Raw genomic sequence first — 23,187 nt, 5'->3', positions numbered from 1 at the left:
CCTCTCGTGGCAGCGGGGCCGGCTCCTGCCCAGAGCTTCCACCCGCATCTCCGGGAGAGAAAACCCGGGAAGGGGAAAATTGGGATTTCGTGGGGTCAGGTGCCAGTAAGTGCCTTCCATTAACCCACAATGACCTGGCTGCTGCTGCCGCGTTGTGTTGTGTCTCCTTTGCTGCTCCTCACAGCATGGGACAGCCTGAGCTAAAACCAGTCACGTTCCTCTTGCCTTGGTCCAAAGATCCTGAATCTGTCTAGAGCTGCCCCTGCTCCATGGCATTGCTCTGAGCAGTGCAACCACCTCCTGCCTTTCCCAATGGCTTTTTGCGATTATGCCTTGGAGGAGCCAAGTTTTAGCAGGGAAACACAGCCCTAACCAAGAGAGTCTGTAGGGTTTTGGCTCAGGAGCCTCCATGGGAGCTGGAGACCAGAGGCTCCATGGTCCCTGCTGGGCTTTGTGCCAGTGGCAGGGAGGCAAGGGACAAGACGCTTCTCTTGGTGGTACTAGAGGAGAAAGCCACCCTCCCCCCAGAAGATGATTTTCCTGCAGAGGTGGGAGCAGCGTGGGGCAGGGGCGGGTGCCAGGGATGGGGCAGCAGCAAGCGCAGCAGCAGAAACAGCGATTTACCCGACCTTGTGCTGCCTGCAGCCAAGGGACACTTACTTTCTCCAGCCAGGGACGTGACGATGGCCAGGGCCAGCAGGGTCTTCAGGGCAGGCATTCTCAGCAGTGTGCAGTGTGGGGTGCGTAGCTGCGGTTTTGTCTTAAGGTCTTACAGCTAATCTGCTTGGGTGAGTCCTCGGGGGTGGGATAATGCCATCTTAGCTGGGGGGACAGGACACAGCTCCCCAAGGACAGGGGCTGGGCGATGGCAGTGGGGCAGAGCACTGCACGGGCGCCGAGGGACGGGCTGGGCTGGGCTCTGCTCCATATCCTGCTTCGGAAACCATCTCTGGACACGGAACCTTGTGGTGGCTTTCAAAGATCTGGATCAAGCCCGCCTGCTCCATCCAGGGAACAACCCCTTCCCTGTCACAAGGAGCAGGCAAGTTGGGGAAAACACCTCCAGATTTTCCAGCCCACCAAAAGAGAAGTGCAAGAGAACAGCTGAAAGCCCCTACAGGGCTGGGAGCCCAGTGGAACCAGCACCCCCCAGGGCTCCATGCTCCCAGAAGGATTTACCCAAGGCCACAGAGGGTTGTCAGTGCAGGGATTAGGCCAAGGATTCTCCTGCCTGACATCCTGCTGCTGCCTCAGCTCTTCCTGCTGTCTGAGCTCACCGCCGTGGCTTAGAACCGTCACAGTGTGGTGGGAGTGGTGGGAGTCACGGGGCCAGAAAAATCATCCCAAACCACATTCATAAGGACAAGGCAGAACACGGCCCATTCCGGAAGGTAAAGCCAGCTCCTCCAAATGCTCACAAATCAACCTCACAAACACCAAGAAAGCTTTCAAGAGTGATAAACACAGTTTTTACTCAGGCAATGAAACATGGAAAAAAAATATATTAGTAATCATTATAATAATCTCATTTGTGTGAGTATAACTCTTACAAATATTTACCTGACATATAAAAGGGAAATTATCGTACATATAAAACCGATGGCGATGGCAGTTACACACATGGCTGGAAGCAGAGGGGTAGGAGTCAATGCAGAGGAATTCCTGCCTGGGGGAGGCCACACTGGAGGTACTGGGAAGAGATCAGTAGTTGGGGGTTACTGGTTGGCACTTGGTTACAGGCAGATCTGCTGGCAAACACACACTGCAAACAGCGACACAGCAGCGGGGCCGCGCCCGCCGCTGCCAGAGAGGGCATTTAAAGCCTACTGCAAGGAACAGACGACAAACACACCCAGCTGCGACACCGTGCACAGGGACCTGCCATTCCCTGCGCCAGTCACAGGGACACCATCACCTCGGCATGTCAGAGTGGGAAACACGAGCTGCAGCCATCCTGCCCGTTGGCAAACACGCCTTCTATTTTATACAGCTCTACCCACTATATACGTATTTATATATAGGTAACTATAACCATATTATAGTTAATAAATCATTCCGTAGGAATCTTCTTTGCCCGGACTGGGGTGCACGCGGACAGGCACAGGAATGCGGCAGCACCGGCTGGGGGTGGCAGCACGGCAGGGCCGGGTGGCACTGGGGAGCAGGGACACGACGGGTGGAGGACGGCGCCCCGCGGCTTCTCACAGTGGAGCCGTGCTTTGCCGACAGCCCACGGGGGAAAGCGGCAGCAGGGACTGCTGCGTGCAGGTCAGGGGTTGGGGAAGCGCCGAGTGGTGAAATCTGAACTTCTGCGATTATCCCTCAGCTCCAAGGGCCAAGCAGCGCCCCAAGGAGAGACTGACCTCACTGTCTCACCTTGAGCTGAGGCAGCACTCGAACATCACGGCCCTGGGCAAAGCAGAGGCCGAGGGCTGCCACAGCCCCACCCGGACCCGCCTCCCTCACCTGGGCTCCACGGCCCCACACCGGCACCGCCGGTGCTGCTGCGGGCAGGAGCGTGCCCCAAACCAGAAACCAGCCCTGAACCAGCCCAACCCCGGCTCTGAGAGGTTATGCAATGCTGCACTCTGCTTCCTCAAGAGAAAAAGACAACTGCCCAAGAAGTCTCTGGGTCTCAGGGGTTTGCTTTACCTGCACAGGCTCCCAAAGGGGGACAGAAATTGTCCTTGTCGATCGTATGACTGAAACTTTTTCACCAGCCCAAGAGGGGACATGTGGGGAGGTCAAAGGGATTAAAAAGTGAGGGGGGAAAGGGTTTTTCTTTTCTGTCAGCTGTGCAAAGGGTGAATATCCAGCACAAGCAACAGGTGCACTGCTTTGAGTGGTGTCAGCCCCTGGCTTCTGTGACCAGTCCGTCACTGGGATAACTGGGGGCGTGGAGAAGAGGCTGGGAAGCTGCGTGCTGGGGCAGGCTGCTGACACCTTTGCTTAAGTGTAGAATAAACTCTCTCTCTATTATATAACTAATAAAATATAATCAAGTGTATGGCTCTGGCTTAAATAGGTGTTTGCTCTGCACGCTCAACACAGGGAATTATAAAATAGAAGGAAAAGAGCTCAATTCTGTTACAAAAAGGTAGCAGCAAAAAGGTTTGTGGAAGTGTTCAACAGGCTGGGCAGGAAACAGTCCAAACTGCAAATATTTCCCTTATTTCACACCCATCCACTCAAGGCAGAGAATCCTCCACCACTGCAGCTACTGCAGTACCCACGAGGCAGCTCAGGGTTCACTTCCTTCCTCCTGCAGCCTCTGAAATGGGGCCCTGATCTCACCAGGGCACAGGGAGTCAACAGCAACGGCCCTGGCTTTGCTCGTGCCCAGCACAGGTCACCCAGCCAGGGCAGGGCCAGGGCCACAGGCAGGGGGGGCACGGGGAGCACGGACGGGCAGTCCCAGCTCTCCAGAACCAACATCTCCCCTGCCTCTCAAACACCTCCTGGTGCAGAAACCTCCTGCCTCCCCTCACCCTCTCCCCCGGGAGGTCTGAAGATTCCACAGGTTATGTGACTGCTCCAGTGCTCTGGGGGGAACAAGTCGTGCCTCGTGTCTGCACCGTGCCTGACTGGAAGGAGTGAGCAGAGAGCCCAAGTGCCCCTCAATGCTCATAAAGTGCACGAATGCAGAGATGTCAGCTCCCTTCCCCCGAGGCTGGCACAGCCAGGGACAGGGAGATGCTGTGCTGTGCTTCACCCACGAACCAGAGACCAGCCACCCCAGCGCCTGCCCCCTCCCCAGTGCAGGAGCCAGCGGGTCCCACCCCTGCCATCACCCACGTCCCAGGGCAGGACCCACCACCACGCTGAGCACTGGGACAGTAAGTGACAGAGAGTGGGGTGGGGACACGGCGAGACCCAGCCCAAGCAAGGGGGACAGAGCCCAGGGGGTCACCTCCCACCTGAGAGGTGGCATTGGTGCAGAGGGACAGCGGGGCAGGCCCTGGCAGGGACACAGGGGCCTGGGCTGACCACAGGATTCCCAGGCTGCCACAGGATTCCCAGGCTGACCACAGGGATCCCGGGCTGATCACAGGATTCCCGGGCTGACCCCAGGATTCCCAGGCTGCCACAGGATTCCCGGGCTGACCCCAGGATTCCCAGGCTGACCTCAGGGATCCCAGCCCCAGGCTGGGGGAAGCAGACAGGGACAGTGAGGGGAGCGGCTCAGCTCAGGAGCCACAGGCCCAGGGCAGCTGGACACTGAGCTCTTCTGCGGGGACTCCGGGGGTAAGGCAAGGTGCTCAACGTCACGAGAAAAGCAGCCAAGTGCAGAGTGCTGGGCGAGGGGCGCTGAGGCTCAGTCTGACTTTCCCAGTTTCGCTATCAGCTCGTCGCAGATCTTGGTCAGCTCCTCAATCTCCTGATTCTGGAAGAAAAGCAGATCTTGGGGACCCCTGTGGTGGCACAGGTGGGGGATGACACCTGAGCCCATCTGCCATCAAGCACGTGTGGGAAAGGGCAGACAGCTCCTTCTCCTGCCCCTGAAGAGCTCCTGTGTGCATCCAGGCACTGCGTGGAGCCCTGTGCTCACCCCTCCTCATCCCAGCCACCCCTCGGTGCTGCAGAGACCTGCAGCCAGCCCCAGCCCACCGCTCTGCTAACAGGCACACGTAAGCCAGCAATGCCCATTCTGCCCAAAGAATCCACACCAACCCCACAAAACACTCAAAAAAACCCCCAAGCAAACAAAAAACTACCCCAAAAAACCAAACCCACAAAACACCTTCTGGAGCAAAAATCTGGAGGACACCTCCGGCATCGACAGGCTGCTCAGGGCAGCAAGAGGAGCTGCTGGCCGTGTGGGGCAGCTGTGTTACCTTCTGCTGCAGGGCTCTCTCCAGGGACTCCACCTTCATCTGCTCCTTGCGCAGCCCCGCGTGCAGCGCCGCGCTCTCCGCCTTGGCCTTGCTGCGCACCTGGGCGATCTCCTCGTTGGCCCTGTGCGGGAGGACGGGGGACAGCGGCCGGGTCAGGGCGCAGGCAGGAGCAGCTCGGCACGGCCACAGGCAGCTGCAGAGCCGGGCTCTGCCCGCCGGGGCACGGCACAGGGGGATTGCCCACATGGAAACCGGATGGAGCTGGGTTAACCCGGCTCCTCCGAGCCCCTGCACGGAACTCTGCTCCTCCAGTGCCGAGCTAAACCCGTTCAGCACCCACTTCACTCGGGTTACGTGTGCTGGTGAGCTCCTGCCCGCCAGCTGAGCCCCGGGGCTGCGCAGCCCCACCAGGTACCACAAACACAGCGCTCTGGAAGATGGGAACTTGCTAAGTGACCATAAATAGACCGTGAACCTCAGATCCTCCGTTAAAGAATAAATAGGCAGAGATCAGAGAATGCCTTCAGGGATTTGCTCTGCCTTGCCTAGAGACACTTGAGCCCGAGGTTGTAAAATGCAGCTTTTCACATCATTCAGCTCCCGCCTTCCAGCCTCTGGGAAGCAAATGAAGCCTCTTCCCTACAAGGTCTTGAAGCACCCAGCAACCTCATGCATGACCTTACTTGTCCAATTTTTCTTCTGCGTGGACTTTCAGGGCCTGATAGCGCTGCTCCTCTTGTTTGACACGGGTTAGATAATCTTGAGCACATTTCTTCAGAGCTTCTTCATTCTGGAAAAGAAAGTACGTCCATCTGCATTGGGACTGGGCACAAAGACATCACTCTGACGGGAAGATAGATACTGATCTGAGTGTAAGAAAAGAGGTTTTAAAATAAGCCAACTTCTGCTTTATGCTGAAGCCTTTCATCCAGCTCAGCAGCATGGAAACATGGAGTGTGACTGCACAGGAACCCTGTGCCAGGGACCAGAGCTGCAGGGAGAAAGGGCAAACCAAGGGAAGAACCTTCTTAAATCCTTCCAGGACGCCCTTCAGGTTTTCATATCTCCTGAACAGATCTGACAGGGACCTCTCCACCGAGTTCAGGTCTGCCAGAGCCTGGTCCTTTTCCATCGTGAGCTGCTGCAGGTTCTTCTGAGATGTCATGTTTGTCCTCTGCTCATCCTCTGGGGCGGAGAACAAACAACGAGGACACAGTGACTGAGCTGTGGCAGCCAGCTCCCTGCCCCACACACCTGGACAGGTGACAGCACCTTACCTATCATCTGGGCAATGGTCTTTTCATACTCAGCCACGATTTTCCTGGAAGGAAGAGAAAGATAAACAGGTGAGAGGGCACTGATTTTGGGGACATGCACCTCCAGCTGTGCTGGCAGCAATCTGCCCTGCTGGCCCCTGCCCTGTCACCATGCACCCCCAAAGGAGCACAGCCACAGGGCCCAGATGTTGGGGCTGCACCCCAGATGTTGGGGCTGCACCCCAGATGTTGCACCACCCACCAGCGCTGCTTCAGGCCAAACCCCTCTGGGGCTGGCACAGCTCATGGGATTTAATTCCTGCAGCAAGGAACGAGCAGGCTCGAGGCAGCAGCAGCACCAGGAGATGGAACATCTCTGCCAAGACCCGCACCCTGGTGAGGCTGACCTGTGCCAGTGAGCCCTGACCCCCCCTCAGCCTCCTCCTGCCCGGGGCGCAGGGCCCTGCAGGGGACAGCTCGTACCTCATCTCCAGCACTTCCTGCCGGCTCTCCTCGTATTTCTTCTTCCACTCGTTGGCCTCGATCTCCTTGGAGATTATCTGGGTTGCAGCAGACACGGGGCCCTTGGGATGTGCCCTGAGGGGCTTCCCCTGCCCTGTGTATCCCACACAGGGGATCAGATCCCCCCTCCCAGGGAGGGGCAGCCCCGGGGACAGGGACACGGCTGTTACCTCCTCTCGGATGAGCGTGAGCACGGCCGCCTTCTCGGACTCGCTGAGGCAGATGCCAGCCAGGGGACTCTCGCTCCTGCTCACGCTGGGGCACTTGTCCGTGGAGCACAGCCCGGGATTGTCCTGGGGGAATGACCCAGCTGGGATGTTGGGGCGGGTTTCTTTTCACCCACCCCTCCCGTTGGGAGTGCTCTCCCCTGTTTTATCAGCACCTGCTCATGTTCTGATTTTCCCTTTCTGCACACGCAGAGCCCAGAGCCCGCACCTGACACCTGGCAGAGCTTGTGTGAGGTTTTAGTGCCTCCCTTGCCAGGAGCCAGGAGCAGGCAACAGGACACCCAGGGAGGCAATATCCCAAGAGGGACACACACTGGGGGCAGTTCCAGGAGGAGACGCAGCTCCAAGCCCAGATGTGCTCACATCCAACTTCCCTTATCCCATGGCTGGTATAAAAATATCCCCAGCCTGGAGGGTCTCTGCTGCCTGTGAGCCTCAGCTGGGGCTGGTCCGCGAGGGTCTGGGCTGCCCTCCCGGGCTGGGGGGGACATCGCTGCAGCTGATGAACTCAGATTGCTGCTGGCAGCTGCAGCGACATTTCCTGGGCCTTTCTGATCACCCAAATGCCCAAGGAAGCTGTGGGGGATGCAGGCTTCAGCCCTCTGCAGAGCAGGGGTCAAGGGACAGCCCCACTCATCCCTGGTGCTGCAGGTGTCCAGGAGAGCTCTGAAATAGGATCCTGGTACCCTCCTGTTGCCATTTTGGGTGCCCCTCCAAGGACTGGGTGGTTGTTCCCCACTGTTCAGTGCCTCCCTTTCCCAAAGCCCAGCTCCTGTGCACCGGTGCTGCAGCCACAGACACAAACTGGGGGAGGCTCAGCGCCATGGTCCCGGTGCTGACACCGCCTGTTCCTCCTTTCATCGCCCAGACGAGTGAGAGCCACGCAGCATCTCCCTGAGAATGGGCTGCCAGGCCATAAATAGAGAAGTGCTGCAGGGAAGGAGCAGCCTGCTCCTCACGTTCTGGAAACGAGAGCACTGGAGCACTTCTGCCCTCCCCTCCTCCCCTTCAGCTGCTCAGCTCAAGCTCCCGCGGCAGAGGGGCGGGTTTGGGGCCGGGGTGCACAACCACCCCGACACCGAGGAGGTTCAGGCCGGTGTGGTTCGGCTGCAGCCTCCCACAGCATCTCCCCAAAGCAGGGGCACACCTGAGCACCCGCGGGTACCTTTGGGGTGGCACCAGCCCGCCCGCAGGACCAGAGCCTGCCCGCGCTCTCCTGGGCACCACAAAAGGTTCACTTTGCCTCATGTCCTTGCGGGGCTCAGCGCAGTTAAACCTGTCCCAGAGGAGCTGGTTTTGCTGATGCTGCTAATCTCAGTCATCTGCTTGTCAGCTCAAGATGTGCTAAGCTGGCACAGGGTGCCCCCCCCAGCAGAGAGGTCTTGGGGCTCCTCGGGGCACGTCAGGGGTGTCCCAGGACAGCGGGGCTGCTGCTGGGGTGCCAGGGTCAGTGTGGCTGCAGAACCGGGGCTTTTCACTCCGCCCCCATCTCTGCTGCCAGCTGCCTTCCTGAGAGCAGGCTGAGGATCCCCTGTGGAAGGCACCAGCACCAAGCAGAGCCAGCCCTGGACACCCCACGTGAGGCACAGCCCGTGCCCGGCAGCTCGTCCCCTCCCCGCCGTCTCCTCTGCCCCCTCCGTGTCCTCCAGCCGCTTTTCCAGTGGCTCTGCAGGGCTCCTGCTCCGTCCCCAGCATCCCTCCCTCCCCCAGCACAGCGCCCACCCAGGAGGGATCAGTCTCTGCCAGGCTCCTCCAGGCCTGCTGGGAAATCTCTGCTATTTTTATCAAGTCCCTGCGTGGGCTCGTCAAGAATTTTACCTCCCAAAGAAACTCATTTCAGAAAGGAAGAAGCAAGAGGCACTCACAGGGAAGATGCCAGGCCCTCCTTTTTCCATCTGCTTGCAGAGCTCCTTTTCAAAACCTAAAGACAACGAAACACAACCTTTTATTGATTTGGAAACGGCACCCTGGGCACACGCAGATTTTCTGAGGCATAGGAGGGGACCTCTGAGCATCTCCACCCCCTGAGCTTCCCTTCCCAAGGCGTCCTTGCCCCCAGCTCTTGCCCTTGCATGGAATCATTTTGGCTGGAGAAGCTCTCTAAGACCATCGAGTCCCCAGCACCGCCGAGGTCACCATTAAACCCCGTCCCCAGGTGCCACAGCCGCCCAGCTCTCCTCGTCCTGGAGACCAACACTCCCCTCTGGTGGCAGTTCAGGCCGTGCCCGTGTCCCCAGGGCTGCCACCCGTGCCTGAGACCGCAGGGGCTGAGCGGGAGGAAGATGCACAGGGCGTTCTGCTCCTCAGCAGGGTGCTGGAACCGAGCAGGGTGCTGCTCAGACCACTGCGGAGAGCACAAGCACCGGCCCGTGCCAGCCCCTCTCAACACCCCCAAAGGACCTGCCACACGTCCCCTGCTGTTCTCAGCAGCAGAGAGGAGATAAAAAACATCTGCACCTGCAAGGCGTGGGGCACCATGACCTGTGGGACACCCTGACCTGTGGGACACTGCCTCACAGGACACCCTGCCCTGCAGGAGGGACACCCTGACCTGTGGGACACTGCCTCACAGGACACCCTGACCTGCAGGAGGGACACCCTGCCCTGTGGGACACCCTCGCCTCACAGGACACCCTGCCCTGCAGGAGGGACACCCTGACCTGTGGGACACCCTGCCCTGCAGGAGGGACACCCTGCCCTGTGGGATACTCTGCCTCACAGGACACCCTGACCTGTGGGCACCTGCCTCACGTAGCATGAGGGGTAATTTATGGGCCACACTCACACGACTGCAGACACGATTCAGGTGTTAACCAGGCAGAGAACAGCGTACTTGGAGAGCTCAGCTCTTTGGAGAGGAAGGAAGTGATGTACCACTGGTGGCTGCAGACTCCCCACGGTCTCCCTCCATCTATCCCGGTGCCAGCAGCTGCACCCACGGCTCCCACCCCATCTCTGCAGAGAGCACCGAGCCCGAGCACCTGCCGGGCCCTCTGAGACCAGCAGCGATAAATAAATAAACAAACAAACCCTCGCAGCCTCTCCCTGGACTGTCAGATTTTCCTCCCTGAGGACAAAGGACCGTTCTCCGTGGAGCTGGCAGCCCAGCACAGCCATCAGGAGGAATGATGAATGGGTCCCTGCAGAGGGGAGGGCTGCAAACCCCCGTGGTGATCTCTCCTGCTCGCACCTAGGACTAGGCTATTGATTAAATGTCATGTTGCCTGGCTTTTAATTATTTTGTAATGGCTTGGTCAGAGAGGCTAATTACGTGGGAAATTGACAGCAGAATTCCAGCAGGAGCCATAACTGGGGTCTCTGCAGGCATTACCACGATCTCCATCAGCCACAGGACACCAAGCGCTGCCAGCTCCGCTCCAGGGCAGGCTCTCAGCAGGGGCCGGGGCAGGATGCTCTCGATGGGGACAACTGCTCTGCTCAGCTCCTGGCTCAGCGTGGGCACGGCTGGAGGGGCACTGGCAGGGACCTCCACGGGGAGGGAGCCTCGTGCCTGAGCCACATCCCACTGCAGCACCGTGGGGAGAGTGCTCTGCACCCAAAGTTAATAAACACAGCCTGGACCATCGTTTTCCGTACTGGAAACAGTGCAGGAAAGCAATGGGAGCTCTGTTAGAGCCTGCAGCAGCCTTCAGCCCTGCCAGTGCCAGTGAACTGTGATGAGTTCAACAGCACCAATCCCCAGCTGGAGGCTGCAGAGGCTCCCTGGGCGCAGCCACGGTGCAGTCCCAGAGCCAAAGGCAGCTGGGATGTTCCTCACCTGCCTCTGGCCTGTGCTTTGCTGCTGACACGGGGATGTTCGAGCACTCAAAGTACTCCAGGTCATCTTCTGGCTCGGCCTTCTTCTCCAGCCCGGATGGTTTCTGCATGGACGTGGTGGAGGCCAACTTCTCCTCATCAGTGGCACGTCCATCCCGATTTGTAATGTCGGGGATTTCTGAGAGCAACTCTCCTTCATCCTGCAGGATCAAAGTGTGCAGTTAAGCAAGATCTGCGGGGATCAGGCCACCAGGTGAGTGGCTGGATGTTCCATGGAAAGCATGAAAGGCTGAAAATCCACTGGCGAGCTTCTCCCCAGCAGCCCTGCTCCCTCCCTTCCCATCAGGAACTGCCACAGGGAAGATGCCAGCCTGAAGCTCAGCCAGCCCAGCTCCCCCCACCAGCATCCCAACATCCCTGTTCCAGCCCAGCTCCCCTCAGCAGCATTCCTGTGCCAGCCCAGCTCCCCTCAGCACCATCCCAACATCCCTGTGCCAGTCCAGCTCCCCTCAACACATCCCACCATCCCTGTGCCCACCCGCTCCTCTGGGATGGGATCCCCCCTACCTGCGTGCTGGAGTCCAGGACCAGGGGCTGCACCTCGTGCTGCTTCACCTTGCAGCCGCTCCTGCAGGAGAGAGAAGCAGCAGCTGAGGGGGGTCTGGGGCGGTTTGGGGTCGGGGGCGGGTGCGAGACAGCCCAAGCAGGGGGAGGCAGCCCCAGCACCAGCGCTGCGCCCACCGCGTGCCAGCACCCCACTCACCAGGGACACCGAGGCAGAGCAAGTTCTGGAAGGGACAGAAGGAACGGGCAAACAAAAGACACGACTACACATTGGGTGGGTTTGTGTGTGAGGAGTTTATTCCTGAGGAAGGCAAGGAGCGGAGCGAGGAGCGCAAGAGGCCGATGGCGAGAGAGGCGCTGCCAAGGAGCTGCCACAGAAGGATCTCCCTCTGCGCCCTCGCCCTGCGCGCCCAGCGCCACGGCGCCCCAGGCTCCAGAGCGTGCTGGCTTTCTGCAGCAATAATCACATCCAGGCTGTCTCATCCCTGTCCCTGCAGCTGGAAGTTTGTCTGGGATTTTTCTCCACAGCGTCCATGTCTCCCACGTGAGTCAGACCCGCACGGCCGGGGCAAGGTGCTGTGCCTCCAACAAAGGCCTGGCACAAACGCTGTCCCAAGGAGAAGAGCCCCTCAGGTGGGAAGGTTGGCCCAAGCAGGTCTTGCAGGTGGTCCCCTTGCCCTCCAGTGAGGAGGTTTTGGAGCTTCGTCCCACGTTCCTGGGGACAGCCAGGATCCATCCGTGCAGGACTGCAGGCACGGCCGCATCCCCACACGCCGGCGTCCCCACAGCTTGGCAGCACACACGGCCCCAGGGGCAGCGTGGGTGCGACAGCACGAGCTTTTCTCCTGCATCTCACCCCCTCACGCTCCACACTCGGGGATCTCCCAGCTCGTCTGACCCCCCAGGAGACGCCTGCTGAGCTGGGACAGCTCCTGTGACAGCCACGGCAGGGACCTGGGGAGGGATCCCAGCCTCCAGACACGGGCAAAGGCTCGAGCAGGACTGCGGCGAGCTGCTCCCGGGTTTATGGAATTGCCCCCAGCCGGTGCCACTGTCCAGCCCCCCCCATCCCATGGCACACATGCGCAGCAGAGCACAGCGAGCGACGTGGCACGCGGAGGTTTCTCTGCACGCTGCCATGCACACCTCGGGCACGTGGAAGAATCGCTCTGGACTGGTTTCCTCCCTCATGCCCTGCCACGAGCAAGTCAAACTTGTCATGTCCTCACCCTCCTCTTTTCTGCACCCTCTCCTGTGCCAGGGTTATCCCATCACCTGGCAGCTGGTTTGAGCTCCCCGCCAGCACCAAGACAACAGCTCCGGATTGCACAAAATCCTGCTGCCCCTCCATTAGCTGGAGGGTTTGAGCATTTGTCCACCGTCAGAAGACTCTGCAAGGCGGCATGCTGCGAGGGCAAGCACAGGCGTGTGCCTCCGCTGCAGCTCAGCTCAGCTCAGCCCGGCTCAGCTCAGCTCAGCCCAGCCCAGCCCAGCCCAGCCCAGCCCAGCCCAGCTCTCCTCTCCTCCCTCGCTCCCAGGCACTCACCCGGCCAGGCCACCCTGGGGACCCCGCCAAGGGCTGCGGGACACAAACCAGACAGCAGAGAGCACAAGTCAAAGGGCAGAAGGAGCCAGCATGCCATGGAGGCGAGTGGGGCAGCACACACCCAGAGAGAGGACAGAAACAGCAAAGGAGAAGAAAAGGAATACAGGAGAGAGTACTTACAACAGAAAACAGAGAAATTTCACTTGCTCAGTAGTCCTGATGCACCAAAGCACGGACAGGGAGAGAGACAGACAGATGGAGAGAAGAAGAGTGTGTGAAAAGACCTGGATTTAACTCTGCTCTGGAGAAACACGGGGAGCTGCCTGGCTCTGTCTTTGGGAAGGCACACACACACGGGACGCTCCCATCCTGCATTTGCTATCCACAGCAGCGGGGTGAGATCCAAACACAAACCTCACTGCCAGGGAACACCCCGCTGCCCGTGCTGCTCCAAGGTGACAGAGAGCGAGCAGAGAACTCCCTGCTGCTTCCCTCTGCTCACCCACAGACTCACATGGGAACACCAGCTCTGAAAACATTTGTATCTACTCTCTGTAAAGTATTTCCTGGACAAAAACATCCAACGCAGCCTGTTTTTTGCCTGTCAGGTTTTCTCTTTCCCTTTAAAAGCCCACTATCTCATTTTCTCACTGGAGAATCCGACAGCAGAGTGAGAGTCTACCTGTCCAACCTGTTCTCTTTCTCTGACATAAAACAGAAATTCAGTGGCAGCTCACAAAGCGTCTCAGCTACGTTTGACCAACCACACCTGCATCCACCGGCTCCTGCATGTCCCTGCACAAGTCCAGCAAACACATCAGCTCCAGCCTCCACCACGGGCTTCCTCTGACACCACATCTGCACCTGCCCCCACCAGCGGGACGCCCGAGGGGGTCCCAAAGAGGAGATCCTGCAAGCGGGTCCCGATCCAGCCCTCCCTGCTCTGCTGGGACTCAGGGCCCTGGCGCTGCTCCGGGGCACCCGACGCTCTCTGCCCGGCAGAGGCACTGACAGGCACCGGGACAGCAGCACATAAAACCAGCAGAACCCGAGGTGCACGGCAGGATCTGGGGCTCGCTCAGGAGGCACCAGGGCAGGAGCACCACCACCACCATCACCACCATCATCACCACCTCCATCACCAGCACAGCTCTGCCTGCCCGTGGGGAAAGCAGAGGGGCTGCAGCCCCGGCTCTGCACACGCTGGCACTCACGTTATCAGGCGTGACTTGAGCTTCTTGGGGGAGTCTCTGCCTTTCAGGGCATCGTCCTGCATCTCCAGGGTCTGAGATTCGAGGATTTCATTGAGGCTGTTATCTGCAGTGGAGCAGGAGTCAGCGTCGCTGCTGGCAAGCGTCTTGGTGGGCTTGAATGGATCCATGGAGTCAAAGTTATTGGGGTCAAACTGATAAGAGCCCTTGGGAAGAACCGGTGAATTTTGCAGCGCTGAGCTGCCACTGAGAGGGTGGAGAGCGGGGCTGTCCCAGCTCGTGGGACCCGGCTGGGAGGAGCCCCGGGGCGGTGGCGGCTCCGTGGGACCCCTCTCCACATCCTCGGCTGGTTTCTTGGGGGACTCTCTGTGTCTCTTCGGTGTCAGCTTGCTGGCCGGGATCCTGCTGCCCCTCCTGGGGGAAGCTGGCTTGGCCTCCACGCTCTCTCGAGCCTCTGTAAAATCAGCCCTGGGTTCTGGGACCAGCTCTGGGGCTTCCAGAGCCGGGTCCCCCCCTGGCTGGCAGCCCCCTGCCACAAAGGGGGTCACACTCCTGTCAGGCTGCTCAGGGTCGAGCTGGTAGGATGCCTGGATCTCCTCTGTGGCTTCATCTGTTTTCCTCCCCAGTGAAGGTGTTTTCCCTTTCCCGAGCTGCTCCTGGGCCAGGGCCTGAGCCCCCAGCTCCAGCAGCCCCGTGCCAGCGTCCACCGTGCCCCCTCCAGTCGTGACCTGCTCCCAGGCGGCTGTGCCCACGTGGGGCACGGGGCCTGGCTGCACCGTGGGCACAGTGGTGCCAGCAGGCTCAGCCTCGCAGCTCAGCCCGGCCGAGGGTTGCATCAGGGGCCACTTGTCGGGGTCGGTTTCCCCTTTAGCATCCAAACTGGCTTTAGGGGCTCCAGTCTCTGGTTGAGCCTCATCTTTGGGGCGCTTCCCAGGCGAGCTGTCCCTGGGGGCTTCCCCTACCAGCAGATCACCATGGCCACCTGGCTCTGAAAAGATAAAAGGAGATGGTTAAACCCTGACCCGTGGTGCACCCCCCTCCAGAGAGCTTCCTGTTCCCTCCCCACAGCTGCTCTGGGGTCGGATTTTATGGGGGATCCACTGACTCACAACTCAGCTTCCCCCCTGCCAGGCAGCAGGAGTCACTGCTCACTCGGGCAGAGAGATAAAAATTAGAGAGAAGAGTTCAGGGACGCACGACACAAGACAAGAGCACATAAAGTGAACACACAGGCCCCAGGGAGAGGGGGAATGGGAAGGTGTGCTCAGTGAAGAGCAGAAACAGGCTGCAGGAGGGGCCTGGGGGCTGCCCAGTGCCCGACACAAGCTGACCTCCACCTGCAGGAATCCTGCTGCACTCACACCAGGCTCTCCACACTGCTGTCAGCATCTTCTAGTGACAAATCCTGATCCACGACTTAATCACCATTACTGCAATCCTTTCCCCTCAATCCTTTTACTGTTTAATCTTTTCTTTGAAATCAAGGGATGGAGAAGATCCTTTATCTACCAGGGCACCCTGAAAGCTGCACCCAGAGCCAGGCTTGTGGTGTGCCAAAGCACAGAAGGAAAACATCTGGAGTTTCTCCAGCCCCTCCAGCAGGGACAAGTGCACAGACTCCAGGGAGAAGGCAAACCGGGATGCTGGAACGCCCAGCACCCATCAGGGAGCCTGTGGTGTCTGCAGCCTTCACAGGCACCTTTCTGGGGAGACACGGCCCAGCCAGGTCCTCCAAGGGCAGAACAGAACCAGTGCTCTCCCAAGGACCAAACGGGTTTGAAAACCTGCTGGGAAGAGCAGCCTGGGTGATGAGGAGCTCGTGCCAGGGAAATCCACCTGTCCCTGCCCCAGCGCTGCCCTGGAACAGAGGTGACAGCTGCAGAGGGGAGTCACCTCCAGCACCCCCCGTTTGGCAGGGGGACACCAGGCACCTGCTCCCACAGACCCCCATCCCCGAGCAGCCAGGAGAGGTTTTCCCTATCACCAGGCATTTGCAACTGGCTCGTGTGTGCTGGTAACAGAGCGAGTCACAGGCTGGCAGAGGAAAAGTGAAATGGCAAATATCTGCTCCCAGGACTAATCCAGGATGGGGAGCCAACAATCCTGACTCAGTTGAGGGCTCATGGTTAACATAATTGATCCCCAGGATGCTAAAAGCCATGAAAATGAATCATGAGGGTCTGTCTCCTCCCTGAGACTGCAAAAATGCTTCCTCTGACTGCAAAAAAAAGCTCCCTCCAAGTAGACGTTGCCTTGATGCCCCAGAAAATGCATCAGTAAACACAAACCCAGTGGATGAGTACTTGGAGTGCAGCCAGGAAAGAGTCTGAGGCAGCGCCTGGCAGGCCTTCCCGTCATTAGGAACCAGGAAAACCTCCTTAACAGACCCCAAAGAAAACTTTATTACACTTGCTGTGCTGCTCAGCTGTTTGAAGCTTTCCTGAGACAGCCCTGAATAGAAGAGACTTCAAAGTCAGGGCAAAAGGACTATTTAAGTGCATTTTGCGTTCCCAGCAGAAGGTTTGGCAGCCGCCGTTCTCACAGACATGAGCCCATCCTGGTTTCTAACCCAAGCAATGAGTAATTACTTCTTGAATAACGAGCAGTCAGCACACAAACCACCTCTCCGTGCTGTGGTGTCTACAGGGCGGGGAGGAAAGGAGCGGCGGCGCGTGTGGCCATAGCTCAGAATCACTTTCCCACAAAAATCAGAAGAACCACCCACCCAGGTTCTCCAGTTTTGTGATTCCCTCCTTTCCTGCACCCAAGAGAGCTCAGCTACTCAGCCCCACCCGCGCAGCCAGTCTGAGAGCTAAGAGCTGGGATACGCTGGGCGGCAGGAGGCGCAGGCAAAGGGCAGCTCAGGTGCTTGCCTATGGTTTTGCAAATCTTTCGCAGCAGAACTGTCTCTCCTGCAAGCTCGGGGGGGTTTCCTCTACTTCCTGCCCCTCTACGCTTCTCTGCCTGCAGCTCAGCGTGGCGTGAGCGGGTGTTCCTGCGGGAACAATCCCACAGGATGCAGAAAACAGGGGTCTGAAGGGCCTTGGGGTGCAGAGAAGGAGCCAAGCTCTCTGCCCCAACCCCCGCAGCTGCCCAGCACTGGCGACACCTCAGCGCAGCCCTGGCGTCCCCCCACGGAGCCCTCCCCAGCCCCAGCACGCTGCCTGCAGCTCTCCCTGCCCCTCCTCCGAGTGCTCCAGCATCCCCAGCTCCGCCAGCCCCAGGCAGTCACGTTGTGAGCAGCCGTGTGTCGGCTCCGCACGTACTCCCTTCGCTCACGGCTCCTGCCAGCTTGGCCCCCACTCCTGCAGCTGTCCCCCTGCCCTCTCGCTGCCCAAATGCTCCTTTTGGGCCAGACCCGTGCTGAACACCGCGTGGGACCGCAGGAGAAGCCCGGCTGGCAGCCACCGGGCACACGCGGCCCCTCAGGGCAGCGCTCCCCGCAGGCGCGGCAGCGGGCGCCGCTCTGCAGCATCCCCAAAGGTGACCCCGAGATCTCCCACGGCACCTCTGGCGCTGCGCCCCGCAGCGGGGACAGTCCCGGCACGGAAAAGGACACGGGCAGGAGCACGGCGCACACGGGGAGCCCGGGGTCCGCGCCGGGCACACACCCACAGCGGGCACGCTGCAGCTCCGCCGGGCAGGCTGCGAGCCCGCTCCACATCCAGCCGGGTACCTGCAGGGGATGCTACAAAGCGAGAACAGAGATTTTTTACTTTCTAAAGAAAAACAGACGGGACAGTCTGGCACCGCAGTAACAGACACTTTGTGCCTCTGCATTATAATTGCCTCGCTTGCCTTCCTCGGGCTGAAATTAAACACAAACCTCGACTTAAACAGCTTTCCAACGTGCCATCCCCCAAACGAATGAGGAGCACTTGGCAGCGCTGCAAGGCAAAGGCTCAGCGCCCTTTCCATGGCACAGGCAGCGCCAGGAGAAGCAGCAGCGATCCCTGCCCGGCCCCCGTGCCAAGCACGGCCAGAGCAGCCCGGCGCCGCCGCTCTCCCCGCCCGGGCTGCGCTCGGGCAGCGCTCGCTGTGACTCACACGCTTCTGTGTCTCAGCGCAGGATATCTGCCCCGTGCACCCTGCTCAGCCCCACATCCCCGATGACTGTTTTCCTCTTTTGGCTTTCCGCTCGTGTTCAACAGCCGTTGATCTATTTTTAAATCTATTCTGTTCGGAATTAGCATACCGGCGAAGGATGCTGCTAACGCACCGGAAAACACGTGTCCTGCATCAGGGTAGCGGCAGCCTGCTCGCAGCACCCATGGCTCCAGATTTGGTGCTTCTGCTCATCTCCTTGTGCAAAACATCTCCTGGCAGATGACTGCAGGTAGCTTGAGCAAGAATGGGACAGAATTAGTGCCACCATCCGAGACAGCAAGAGGAACCTGAGTGATCCTGAGCGGGCATAAACGCTCACCGCAGCCCCTCCAGGGCTGAATTTTTGTCCCCAAGGACAGGGTTTAACACACTCAGGTCACCTCCTGGCTGCGCGTGGAGCATCCAGCCCTGGAGTCACAGCTTGTGTCATTCCTCACCCTATTTATTCCCAAGGCAGGGTGAGACTGCAGCAGTACATCAGACAGCGCCTGCTCCTCGCTGCCCCGCAGGGCCAGGGGTGCCTCAGGTCCAGCTCTGCCCCCCACAGCCCAGCCTGGCCAGCAGCTACGCCCCAGGGACTGCAGGGCAGCAGCTCTCCCGGTGCTGATGAGCAGCCATCACACGGGATGCCTCTACCCCAAGCTGCAGCCAGACCCAAGGGCACGGGCTGCTGTGCAGCAGCAGCAGGCAAAGATGAGGCCTTACCCATGGATTTCATTGGTACAGTGGTGGAACACCCCTGGGTACCTCTGCACTCTGCAAACCCATCCTGGACCATCCTTTCCACCTTTCCAGACAAACTGAAAAGACACGGCCAGAGACAAGGGCAGGGAGGGCTGGAGCCAAGTATGGTGGCACCGCAGTTTGGCTCTGCCGGCTCCAACATCCCGTTCCCTGCCAGCCAGCACAGAAAAACAGCTTTTGCTGGAGATCATGCCCTCATCTCCAGAACACTGGGAGCTTTGTGTGCAGGAGCAGCTACTCCCTCGCTGCTGAGCAGGAGCTGCTCATCCCAGGACAAGGGGCACAGGCACACACGGGAACAGTGACACCCTGGAGTCTGAAGCAACACGCTTCCCTAGGCTGTGCCAGAAATGATCCTCCTACCTGCTAGGAAAGCCTTTATCTCTCCCCCCTTCCCAGGCATTGACCCTAAAGTAAAAAGGTCTCTGTCATCCCTCCTTAAAAGGATTATTCCAAGAGCTGTGATTATCGGAAGCATGAACCGAGCTCTCCCTCCACCACATCAAACAAACACGAGTTTTCCACAGGGATGGACGAGCACCCAGATCAACCCCAACAACAGAACAACACCACAGGAGATGGAGAGCCACAGCCTCCTGCTTCTGACAGGGCCAGCACTGCCTGCACTTCTGCACAGAAGGACCCAGGGTCTGGATCGAGCCCATGTGCTCTGGAAACAGCCCTGCAAAAAGTTCCCAGCTGCTGCTGTGAGCGCTCAAGGAAAGCACAACACTGCCCTTCACCTACCAGGGTGTGCAGCAGAGAGGGGCAAGACAGGGCAGGGAAAGCCCAGGACAGCCTGTCCAGGACTTCCTGACCCACCACAACCTGTCCTGGGCCTTGGAGAGGCTGCTGTCCTGCAGAGCACCCCGGGGGCTCACAGACACCCTGGCACTGCCCAGACACCCTGCCCTGCTGAGGGCAGGTGCGAGGGGAGGGCTCCTCCCTGCCCTGCCACAGTAACTTCCAGTGGGTTGTTGCAGCAGAAGCAAAAAGCTTCAAAGCCTCAAAGCAGAAGTTTCAAAGCTTCCTCCCAGCAACACAAAAACAGACATAAACACCAAGATCAGCCGTGGACACCAGCACAAACCCCTGAAGAGGAGGGTATGGGGACAGTGGGGAGCTGGTCCTCAGAAGCCATGGGCTAATGGGGAGCCACACTCAGGGGAGCAGCAGCAGTGTGGGACATATGGATAAACCTGCAAAACAGCTCAGGACCCACCAGCAAAGGAAACCCCACGCAGTTAGAGCAGATCCCCTGAAATTTCTCAAGAAATGGCGTTTAGCAGCATTGAGCTTTTGCATCTTTAACAGCATCTACACAGTGAGGACACCTGGCACCTAACTCCAGGGAAAAATGGCCTGTGCAATGAAATCCCTACCGCCAACCAGCCTGGGGGACACGAACCTGGCATCTTACCACTCCTGTGCAAGAGCCAGGGGGTGAGTGACACATGAGAAAGGTCTCACCAGCCAGCAGCAGTCAGGGCAGCCCCCAGGCTGCAGAGGAAGGGTCAGAGGGACGTTTCACTGATGAAGGAGTTCAACAGCATCCTCAGATTCCTCTCCATCAACCCATCACAGCTCTTTGTGGAGTGCCCAGCCCAGCCCTGGCATTTGAACTGTCCCGGCCATTAACCACCAAGAGTGTACCAGGCATTACTCAAAGTCAGAGAATTTTACTCCTTGGCCCCACCCTGTGTTTCTACCAAGGGAGCAGAGCACCGAGAGCAGAAGGTGAGCACCGAGAGCAGAAGGTGAACACTGGCTCTTTACCTTGGGTCCCGGCCTCAGACTCTGGTGATCCTGGTGGCTCGCAGAACTCCTTGAGCGGCGAGCAGGTTGGTGTTTCTGCTTCAGGGGTCTCAAAATTATCAGTGGAGTCCGAGCTGCCGAAGGGGGGAAAAGAGTGAGGAATTACTGCTTTCAAGGCTACCTCTGAAATCCTCCACAATGCCTACACATCCAGCCAGGCCACGGGCTGGCCGTGGGCATCCGGGGCGGCGCCTCGCTCCTGTCCGGCGGGACATGCTAGCAAACGGAGAAGGGAGAGCAGGTGAAACATCCTCGTGAGCAGCCCCTGCGCAGCCCCAGCCCTGCGGGAGGGCTTCTGCCAGGTCGCTCCCGAGCTGAGCTCACGGGCCTCCAAGGACACGCAGCCCCGCAGCATCCCCCAGGCCGCTCCGGAGGCTGCTCGGGAAGCGGGCTGCCCTGAGCTCCCCAGCATCCCCAGGAAGCAGCTCCCAGCCCCCAGGCCCCCGGCGCGGCGCGGTGCGGTGCGGGACCCCCGGCAGCCAGGCAGCGAGCGGGCAGCGAGGGGCGGATGGGAGAGGGCCGGGGAGGACGCGCCGCAGCCCCGCACGCCCCGCGAGGGTGCGGGCGCCGTGGGAGGGCGGGCGGGGGCAGGGGCCGCGGGGGACTTGCCTGAAGCCGAGGGCCGGGCCCCCCGCCGGCGGGTCCTGGTCCTCCTCCTCCTCATCCTCCTCGGCAGCACCGGCCCCGCCGTCCCCCTCCTCGGGGCTGCCCCCGCCCCGCACCGCCGACCAGGTCCAGCGGGCCCACTGCACCGGCGAGAGGATCTGCCAGGCGCTGAACGCCATCGGCCCCGCTCCGCCGCCCCGCGCTCCCCGCCGGGCTCACTGCGGCCGCGCCGCCGCCCCCATGGCCCCGCTGCGCTCCGCTGCGCTCCGCTCGGGCCGCCCCCGCACCGCGCCACTGGCGGCGGGGAGCGCCCGCCCCCGGCACCGCCCGCCGGGAGGGGCCGAGCCCGGACCCCCCCGCTGCCTCCCGGAGCCCCGGCCGCGGGGATGGACGCGGGGACGGACGCGGGGACGGACGCGGGGATGGACGCGGGGATGGACGCGGGGCTCCCCGGCTCCCCGCCCCTCCCGGCCGGAGGGGACAGCCGCCGCTCTTCTTTCCTGTGCCAACTCCCAAATTCACCTATTTCTGCCCAAAGGCAGAAATCGCTGCACATCGCTGTCACCCCTCGCCACTCCCTGCCTTCCTCCCCCCGCCACAGGGAGAGGGCAGGGGACTGAAACCAGACCCCCGCCAGTTTATCCCACATTTATTTGGTTGCACCTGTGCTGTCACAGAGCCGGCAGGACACAGATTCTTTCCACTCTGGACGTGCCAGAGAGGACCCCACGCGGGCAGGGAACTGCCCTGGGGGGCAGGCAGCTCCCAGGAATCCTCACTTCGCCCAGGAAGACCCGGTCCCACCGGGAAGACTCGCTCCTCTGAGGGAGGGGCTTTCCCTGGGCCGAGGAGCCAAACGGGGCAGGGGGAGAGGGGAGGGAAACACCTGTCCTTTCCATTTTCCGAGGAAATACCGGCCTCTACAGCCCTGGCTGATGCTATATCCTTCCGCGGCAGCAAGTTTATTTATTTATTAAACTATTGTTGTTTAAAAATAACAGCCAGCAGTTCCCACAGAAATCAACCCCTCCAGCCTCCCTCGGAAACTTTCCCTCAGGAACTTTTCCCCTAAGGAGGGCTCCCACTCCCAAATTCATCACCTCCCACACGCTTGCTAGAGAGAGCAGGATAACGTTACCGACCCCGCGCCGCGGCCGCAGCGCTGGGAGGAATGTGCAGGGCTCCGGCAGCGGATCTGTCACGGGCAGGGCTTTGCTGGCTCCGGACAGTTGGCAGCTCCCTGGAACCCTGGCTGCTTTATCCCGGTCCCAGGGATGCCCTCGGGACGGGCAGACAGCTGTCCTGCTGTGAAACACGCCCGGCCCCTTGCAGGGAAGAGCTGCTGGCCCTCGCTGACCGCACCATGGCAGGCTGAGCCCACGGCCGGTGCTGCCCTGTGGATCATCAGCCAGCGCTGGGAGTTGGGAATGCCTCTGCATGGACACAGAGGCCCCTGGGCCAGAGCAGACCCGTCCATCTGGTCTGGCTGCCTCTGACACCAGCCTCTGTCGGAGGCTTCAAAGGGCTCCTTCCTCACGGTTGAGCATCTCAAATAACCTCCCTGCAGGGATCCTTTCTCCCAGGCTCCCCTCTCTTGGTGTCCCTGTCAGATACATGTGTCATTCCTGTGCGCCTTTACTGCCCATCCTCTCAAACAGAAAACCTCTTACCCCCTCCCACAACACTTCTGAACTTCCCCACAGATTCCCTGGGTGAGCCCAAGCTGAGGGGCTGCCTGTTCCCACGGCGGGTCAGTGGCAGGAGGAGCAGGTGGGCCCCAGGGAACACCTCGGCCCCGGCAGCAGGTTGCTCCCTCATCCCGAGGGCTGGGGACGAGGGCCCTGCACACCCCCGCTGCCGTGCAGGGGACACCGAGCAAGAGGGGATTGATTACGTGACTCCTACTGAAGCTCAGCCAAAAACGGTGAGTCTGGAGCAAAAGCAGAAGCTCCACATCCTGTTGCCCATGGCTGCTGT

At 59.9% G+C, this 23,187-nt stretch overlaps 1 protein-coding gene across 2 annotated transcripts; it reads right to left on the bottom strand.

Moving 5' to 3' along the window:
- Window positions 1-1,446: 1,446 nt before the first annotated feature.
- TACC1 (transforming acidic coiled-coil containing protein 1) lies at window positions 1,447-21,413 on the bottom strand. Of its 2 annotated transcripts, XM_040087782.2 has the most exons (14): window positions 21,214-21,413; window positions 20,566-20,678; window positions 13,942-14,926; window positions 12,908-12,943; window positions 11,185-11,245; window positions 10,619-10,817; window positions 8,706-8,761; window positions 6,784-6,906; window positions 6,575-6,651; window positions 6,113-6,156; window positions 5,860-6,020; window positions 5,519-5,625; window positions 4,836-4,956; window positions 1,447-4,384 (listed from the first exon to the last, which is right to left on the bottom strand). In XM_040087782.2, exons 1-14 carry the CDS (start codon window positions 21,387-21,389, stop codon window positions 4,316-4,318), a joined length of 2,328 nt encoding a protein of 775 aa, XP_039943716.1. In that variant the 5' UTR covers window positions 21,390-21,413; the 3' UTR covers window positions 1,447-4,315. The 2 variants fall into 2 exon arrangements, with proteins under 2 accessions (XP_039943716.1, XP_039943717.1); XM_040087783.2 differs by lacking the exon at window positions 12,908-12,943.
- Window positions 21,414-23,187: the final 1,774 nt, after the last annotated feature.

Source organism: Hirundo rustica, chromosome 28, assembly GCF_015227805.2.
Source record: "Hirundo rustica isolate bHirRus1 chromosome 28, bHirRus1.pri.v3, whole genome shotgun sequence".
Classification (NCBI taxonomy): Eukaryota; Metazoa; Chordata; class Aves; order Passeriformes; family Hirundinidae; genus Hirundo; species Hirundo rustica.
Note: the sequence above shows the minus strand (reverse complement) of the source record. Positions and strands in the feature narration are given on the sequence as shown.

What these genes read in the sequence shown, in the direction of transcription:
- TACC1 (XM_040087782.2), bottom strand. Translation starts at nt 21,389, where the DNA reads ATGGCGTTCAGCGCCTGGCAGATCCTCTCGCCGGTGCAGTGGGCCCGC. An exon ending in GTCTGAGGCCGGGACCCAAG is followed by an intron (nt 14,927 to 20,565) that starts GTAAAGAGCCAG and finishes TTATCTTTTCAG; the next exon opens with AGCCAGGTGGCCATGGTGAT. An exon ending in TCCTGGACTCCAGCACGCAG is followed by an intron (nt 10,818 to 11,184) that starts GTAGGGGGGATC and finishes TTGATCCTGCAG; the next exon opens with GATGAAGGAGAGTTGCTCTC.